At 39.8% G+C, this 7368-nt stretch overlaps 2 protein-coding genes across 2 annotated transcripts; one reads left to right on the top strand and one right to left on the bottom strand.

The window, feature by feature from the left end:
• The first annotated feature begins 1658 nt into the window (after window positions 1–1658).
• Window positions 1659–3070, top strand: LOC115634258 (mitochondrial dicarboxylate carrier). The gene is made up of 4 exons (XM_030531851.1): window positions 1659–1859; window positions 1918–2158; window positions 2222–2354; window positions 2409–3070. The coding sequence occupies exons 1-4, from the start codon at window positions 1703–1705 to the stop codon at window positions 2718–2720; spliced, it is 843 nt and encodes a 280-aa protein (XP_030387711.1). The 5' UTR covers window positions 1659–1702; the 3' UTR covers window positions 2721–3070.
• A 2397-nt stretch (window positions 3071–5467) lies between these two features.
• LOC115634260 (mitochondrial dicarboxylate carrier) lies at window positions 5468–6642 on the bottom strand. The gene is made up of 4 exons (XM_030531854.1): window positions 6518–6642; window positions 6309–6457; window positions 5879–6249; window positions 5468–5824 (listed from the first exon to the last, which is right to left on the bottom strand). Exons 2-4 carry the CDS (start codon window positions 6370–6372, stop codon window positions 5489–5491), a joined length of 771 nt encoding a protein of 256 aa, XP_030387714.1. The 5' UTR covers window positions 6373–6457; window positions 6518–6642; the 3' UTR covers window positions 5468–5488.
• Window positions 6643–7368: the final 726 nt, after the last annotated feature.

Raw genomic sequence — 7368 nt, 5'->3', positions numbered from 1 at the left:
GGAAATGGACACTCGAGTGGGCATAATCAAGTGAAATTTGCATGCATGCAAAAAAGTGACGTCAATTACAAGCAAACGAGAGCGAGAGAGAGAGAGCAAGAGCGCGAGAGAGAGAACAACAAGATATGTTGCACATCAACGGTCACGGCACTTTAAGTGTCGGGCGTTGACAATTAAAACGTTTCGCCTCTCTCATTACATTGCGAGTAACTTGTCGTTGTCCAGCGTTAACAATGCCATGCGGTTGACTCTTTTTGCAGACACACACCCAAACACACTCTCTCTCACACACGCAGACACTCGTGTCGACAGTGTTGGCTGCCGGAAACGGAAATGATAAGCGAGTGTCAAGTTGCGAACAGTTAGAGCAACTGTTTTTATGCTCGCAACTGTCAGAGCACAGTGTAAAATTTAATTTGAAAAGTTGTTGCAAGGTACGGGCGGGGGTTGCTGTTGCATTTGCAGGACGGGGCGATGTTCAACTTTCTCAAGTAGGCGTTAGTTCAGGTGACCCCCCACTCCCGCTAGTTGCCATAAGATGCTCATTTACTTTGACAGTAGAGCACTTTTGATAAGAGCGTGCGAGAAAAAAAAGTTTCAAATTTCAGCGCCCAAAACGTGACAAAAACTTGTCAATGTGTGTGCTGCCGGCCCAGCGAAGCGTGTCGAGTATGCAAAATACCTGAGAAAGTAAGCGGGGCTGTGTCGCGGCAGCTTTGGTTTGGCTGCCACGACAAATGTCCGACATTAGCCAGCGCGCAGAAAGAAGAACGCAGCACACAAAGTGGGCACAAGTTGTTGCAGTGCGTGGGGTGGCGTTGGTAACCTCGTTTATTATGTCATCTGTTCGCGCACAGTTTCGTGCATGTCCGCAGCACGTAGAACACGAATTGCAGGTGGAGGGAGGTCCTAGACCCACTAGGTGCACGATTTACAGCGTGGGTGCAAAACTTTTGACTACATGTCGTGCATGGTATCCAACCGAAAGGCCGATGCAGGTCTCACATTATGCACCTGGACACAAAGTCATCTACAACTCATAATGCCACGACAAATCGGACTATTGGCCAAGTTGTTTTATTGGGTATAAAGAGTATTAGCAGCGAAAATCTAAAGAAATTTCATTACTGTATCAAAAGAAGGGGAAATCTAATTAAAAACCGAAGAGCTGCATAATCGCCTAAAAAAAGGTTCTTGATTTTCATGAACATGGTAACGACACAAAATTTACGTAAAGTTCACAAAGAAATCAGAATCTTCAGCCATCACAAGTAGAAGTACTTCGTTACATTTCAAAAAACTTGGCATTTCTTGATTGTGCCTAAACATATTCGCGAACTATTTGTATATTTGAAAAGCTTCGAAATAAGATCGAGAAGAATAACAATTTCTGTTGATGAATATGAAAAGAATCTTTAGTTTGTCCCTTTATAATACTAGGGCAGTTTTGATCGACTTCCTTGGATTTAATTCTAATTTTTGTCACCTTTCTACATTTACTAAGTTTTTTAAAATTCTATCATCGTGTAAAATTTCAATACAAAATAAAACTAGGTCTCCTTTCTGTTTGGCAACGATATGACAACAATTGAGTGTCTTAGTTATACGGACAATTTTCGTTTTTGGTGAAATGCCATTAATAGACAGGTTGTATCTATTTGACCTACGTGGCGATGATTTTACAGCTCGTCAAGTTGAAGGAATGCGAGAGCGACGTCCACGCTGGTGGTTTGGAGGCTTGGCCGCGACGATCGTTGCCTGCGTTGTGGCGCCCCTCGATCTCGTTAAGAGTCACATGCAAACACAAAGAAAGAAAAAGTCCATTCTATTTACGGCTCTCAAGGTGATACGCCTCAGAGGTCAGTAGGAGCTTCAAACTCTGCTGTTACCTTCAGAGTAACTAAGCTTTATTCGCAGGTTATCTTGGCTTCTACGATGGTTTCTCGGCAGCTGCCTTTCGTCAGATGACCTGCACCAGCATACGTTTCAGCATTTATGAGGCGGGCAAATATCACGAGATTCTTAATGAGAACTTCTTACAGAAGATCGCCCTAGCAAGTTTTGCTGGCGTTATGGGCGCCGCAATTGGTATACCCCCAGACGTGATAAACGTTCGCATGCAAAACGATATGAAATTCAGCAACAGAGAAAGGCGCAAGTAATTCACGGAACAATGCCGTGTTTTTTTGCCACTTAAGAATTAATTTTGTTAATTTGGCAGCTATAAGCACGTTTTTGACGCACTCGTGCGCATACCAAAGGAGGAGGGCTTTTTCTCATTGTACACTGGGGCCTCGGCTGCCTTTCTAAAATCAGCAGTCGGCACAATTGGGCAAATAGCAGTCTATGATCAAGTGAGTAGATTTATTGAGAATGGAAAAGTCTCCGGTATCAATCTGTTTACCCAGATCAAGACGATGCTGGTGTTTTATTTCAAGAAAGAAGACGATTTTAGGCTTCATTTCCAAAGCTCGTTCTTATCTTCGATTATATCATCGGTCATTTCTCAACCATTCGATGTGCTTAAGACATTGATGATGAATGCTCGACCAGGAGAATTTAAAACTCCAAATCATATCTTTGTTCACATGATGCGCTTCGGACCATTAGGAATATTTCGGGGACTTCTTCCAAATTTAGCACGAAAAGGACCAGCCACAATCCTGTTGTTTTTAATCTACGAGCAATTACGCATAAATTTGGGATATATAGACCCCTAAGAAGGACTGGGAACATATTTAATAAACCAAAAACCTGGAGCAGAACTTTAAAGTGAAGTCAACGAATGCGGCGTTTAATTGAAATGGCTATTCTTAAAGTTTCTAAGCATTTTTACTAAGACAGCGAATATAAATTTAAAAATAAACCACATGGAGCAAATGAAGTAGAAGAGCTGACGAGTAGAAAAGTAGAAAAACAATATAAATGGTAGGAGCAAATATAAGAGAAAGACGGCGAAAGAAAGGGTGCCAAAAAAGAGAGAAGGAGGGTCACAAAACGAGTAAATTAAACCAACTACTGTATATTTATACTATACATGTGCAATATTAACCAATTTCTAGCCGTTCGCACAGCCAACATCAAGTACAGCCGTCGTCGTGGTACATTATAAATTGATTACGGCCAAAACGTGACTAATGAAAATTAATTTTACCAACTAGAGCCGCGTCTGGCAAGCAACTGAACGGGCGATCGTTTCCAGTTTAGTTTGTGCCAAGTGTCAATGCGCCTTTTATGGAATGGGGGGAAGGGGGTGTCGAGCACTCCATGAATGTCGCCTCTAGGCGCAAGTGCAATGCAATATGTTGGAACCAAAATCCAATAGAAACGCCGCCGACTGTGCGCGTCATTTGCTTGGCGTCACGTAAGCAACGGTAAATGTCGCACGTATATACGCCATTGTTGTGCCTCTACAACCAACATGTTGTTGTTGTTGTTATTCTTGTTTCCATCCTCAACTTGTTGAGAGAGTAAGCGAGTGAGCGCACATGCTTTATAAACTGCCAACCATATGCCATGCCGCCCAGTGTTGTCTAGTTAGCTATTATTCCACCAGGTCTGAGGCCGATTGTAGAAAATGTTGTTGAATTGTAAGTAATACTGAATTAATAAGAACTGGAGCCTGGCGATGCCAACCAAAGCACCAACATCAACGACAGCTGCGGGCAGCAATTATATTTATAGCTATAGTTTCCTGTTAAATCGGCTTGTCATAATGAATACGGGCACATAATCACTAACTGGGGTTGCAAAATTTGAGTTCGAAATTCATAGAATTCCGGCAGTTAGAGAAAATCATGGTTAGCTTAACGAGCTAACAGGAATCCCACAATATGAGTTTGTTTCCGAGTACAAAACTCGGTTCGAATCTAGGCGCTACCATTATCGCATAAAGAATGATTTCAAACTTACTTGCAGTTTTAAAATTCTGTAAGAGTTGTCCCATATCAAAAAATGAAATATTAAAAAAAAACTAAGTCCAAACATTTACATTTCTATTTGACTACTGCAGTCATTGAAAAATAATTAATATGAATCATTCCTAAAAACTTGTTTAGGTTAAAAAGATAATCAGCGTGTTCAGCACATTGTGGGGCAACGGCCCCCCTGCCCCCCCTGACGACACTCTTGTGTAACAGTATAAAATAAATTCATATACATACGTTTACTTATTTTTTATTGTATTGCCATTGTTTATTTAAGCACCATGGAGCTAATGGAATACATCCTATTATAATGCTTACATTTATAGTTATATTTAGTGTTATCAATAATTCGGTAAATAGTTATATAGAAAAGAAAAGCTTAAACTTATTGGTACACACTGTTTTCACAACAGGATGATTGGCCTGGAAGTGTAACCATTTGCTTAGCTTTAAAAATTGGCAACACTGATGGTGCCTCGCTTTAGCTCCCCCTTCCTTGTGGACAGCCTGTATATAAGTATGTGTGTGCACGCGCTTTGGTTGCAATAGTGATTGCAATCATTGTGGAAATTGAATTTGTAAGTAGGCAATTTTAGTCTGGTGGAAAAATAAGAATGATGCGTCGCAATGAAACTAAATTAGAGCATACTCGTTGTAGATGTGTACCGATGCCTCTCTTGTTCGTGTCACCGTTGCTGTTGCTGTTGCTCTTACTGTTACTGTTGTTGTTATTGCTAGCATGACAAATTTCCAAATGCGTTATTGCGTAGCTAACACAATAAACACACACACACAAATAAACTTGAGCGCCTCCTCATGCCCGCTATTTGCATAAGTGCTTAGAGCTAACTTTATGACTGACTTGTGGCTGGTTGAATGTTTTGATGTTCGGTTGAGTGGCAGGTCATTAGTTGGTCTGAGGCCCTGCGGTTGCACTTTGTTTGCCATTCAAATATGTATGTAATTTAGTTTGTATTTATGCAGGCAGATAAGCAGTACAGCGCCCACATTGATTTGCATTATTAAACGCTATGCATACGCATAGTTGACCCGCTTAGCAGGGTATTGGGCGCATATGTCACGATAGAGCCAAGACATACCATATATACTTTTGAACAGGCTGTGGACGAAAGGGATCCCCTTAAAGATGTATGTTGATATACTATATACCACATTAATTGGATTTGTTCTACTTGCTGGTTTAATTTTGGACGCAACTTTCAGCTTATGTCCTCAACATTTCTTAATCTTAAACAGAAAGTAAAGACCATTCCAAAACACTCGCTCATATAGTATATATTTAATGGTACAATTGTAAAACATAAATGAATACTTAGTCGAGTAGTTTCCTAACTTTTATATTTTGCTATGTAAGATCGTGCTAGTAGCCCTATTAGATTAAGATGTAATACATACTTAACATTAATATCTAAAGATCATAAAATTCATAATTAATTCTGGCCATACATTCAGGCAATCATACAATAAAATCGAAAGCTCTTTTCGAAACATTTCTGTAAGGAAGTTCGAGCCAACGAGTATTTCTATCATGCTTCTTTTTTTTATTCAAAACTACATTTCTTTTCGTTCAGTGTATAGCCAAAAGTCAAACGCAACTGCTCATAGATAAGGAAAATAACGACGGTATTTGGTAACATTCGTAAGAGGCCCGGAACAATGCCACGGAACAAGCCACGTATACCGAACCGCATCATATATTTGACTTCTTCACCCACTGACTTAAAGTAGCCTGCCTTTACTTGCATGTTCAGGGTCTTAAGGACCTCTATTGGCTGCACAATAGGTATGCAGGCCAATGCAGCGGTTATGGAACTAAGCAAATGTACTGTTTTGCTGTGGTGTTTAAAGTTAAATGTCTTCATATAATAATTTTTTGCCTGCACAAACAAAATTGATTAGTGAGAATTCGTTTTTTCAACACAAGATCCCACCTGATCATAGACAGCGTTCTGGCCAATGGTAAGCAGGGCGGCACGAACACATGCATACGACCACCCATTGTAGAGAGCACCACAGCCCTCCTTCTGACAAACCTTGTAGAATCCATGAAATACGTGCTTGTAACGCCGCCTATCCTCATGTGGAAGCATACGATCCATGTGCATGCGGGTATTGACCATTTCCGAGGGTATCCCTACGGCGCCTGCAACTAAGCCCGCTATGCTCGCTATGAACATTTTGTGTAGAAAATTGTATTCATCCACATAACGCTTGCCGGTCTCATACAGATGGAAACGTACGGAAGTGTAGCTTAGTTGGCGCAACAGCTGTGCCGATAGGCCGTCGTAAAGTGAGAAATAACCTTTTAGGATTGAAATTCAGAAAATGTTCAAACCATGCCGTCCTCTAAAAAGTGCTTACCGTGGTGTTTGACTGCATGTTGCAAGGTTTGCATCATTGTTTTATCTTTTTTAACGGCCATCATGCGTGACTCAACTAGGTCGAAGGGCGCTGTGAAAAATTGGGCTAGAGCTCCGGCTACACCACCGCACCACCATCGTGGATATATTCTGAAATATACAATTGGCATTACAAAGAACAACTCTGTTTTGTAACCCACTCCAGCTTACTTTTCTTCTTGAGACGATAATTCGTATATGTACGCCAGCTTGATAGAGTTCTGCAACTTCTATGGAATTTTCCTTTAGGCTAAAATTGAATTTAATGGGGCCTACGAAAAATTAGCATGACAGTAGATGACAATGATTTTTTGGTTGCTTATTTTCACATTTCACTTTGGAATTTAGTTCAGTATCAACGACTACGCTCTGAATTTCCAGCTTGTTTTAAAGCAATTTATAAACGTCAGATGACGTGATAACGAAATTTTTTCAACCTTTCCTTGCATATCCAAATAAATCTGAACGCTTAGTATATGTATGTATTTATATTTATTTAAAAATTATACAATTTTTGAAGGTGCCTGTATTTTTCTGCAAGTTATTTTCCCGGATTGATTACACAAATTACACCTAGTGTAAGAAATCAGGTCCAAGGATTAAATGGAAAGAAACAACAAAAAAGCTGCAAATAATTTTTGTATCTGGTTAAATGCGAGCATTTTAAATATTAGTGATATGTGCTGATTTTGTTCGATAAAAGGCTATCACTCATATCAGTAACCCTAAAACTGTTGCTTTAATAAGTATGGACACTTAATTCCCTATTTTGTTCAAAATAAAACGAATCCATTGCATCAGTTTTCTTATTACTGCAATTATTGTGTGTACTCAAATCCTGATTGTATAACTTTTGCACATTGTAATTTCTTGCTAAATAGTCTCCGCACATAAAATCGTATCACTGCACTTACAGTGGCTTAATTGCTTCCATTAAATTTTGCAAACTTGGCTTGTTGTTTTCTTGCTTATTAGTTGTTGTCTAATTGCCAAAGCAGCCAGTCTATTTGCACCATATTTCG

The sequence above is a fragment of the Scaptodrosophila lebanonensis genome, unplaced genomic scaffold (assembly GCF_003285725.1).
Source record: "Scaptodrosophila lebanonensis strain 11010-0011.00,11010-0021.00 unplaced genomic scaffold, SlebRS2 tig00000001-arrow-pilon, whole genome shotgun sequence".
In the NCBI taxonomy this organism is placed as follows: Eukaryota; Metazoa; Arthropoda; class Insecta; order Diptera; family Drosophilidae; genus Scaptodrosophila; species Scaptodrosophila lebanonensis.
This window is presented reverse-complemented; position numbering and strand designations above follow the sequence as displayed.

What these genes read in the sequence shown, in the direction of transcription:
- LOC115634260 (XM_030531854.1), bottom strand. Translation starts at nt 6,372, where the DNA reads ATGATGGCCGTTAAAAAAGATAAAACAATGATGCAAACCTTGCAACAT. An exon ending in ACATGCAGTCAAACACCACG is followed by an intron (nt 6,250 to 6,308) that starts GTAAGCACTTTT and finishes CAATCCTAAAAG; the next exon opens with GTTATTTCTCACTTTACGAC. An exon ending in AGAACGCTGTCTATGATCAG is followed by an intron (nt 5,825 to 5,878) that starts GTGGGATCTTGT and finishes TTGTTTGTGCAG; the next exon opens with GCAAAAAATTATTATATGAA.
- LOC115634258 (XM_030531851.1), top strand. Translation starts at nt 1,703, where the DNA reads ATGCGAGAGCGACGTCCACGCTGGTGGTTTGGAGGCTTGGCCGCGACG. An exon ending in CAAGGTGATACGCCTCAGAG is followed by an intron (nt 1,860 to 1,917) that starts GTCAGTAGGAGC and finishes CTTTATTCGCAG; the next exon opens with GTTATCTTGGCTTCTACGAT. An exon ending in AAATAGCAGTCTATGATCAA is followed by an intron (nt 2,355 to 2,408) that starts GTGAGTAGATTT and finishes CTGTTTACCCAG; the next exon opens with ATCAAGACGATGCTGGTGTT.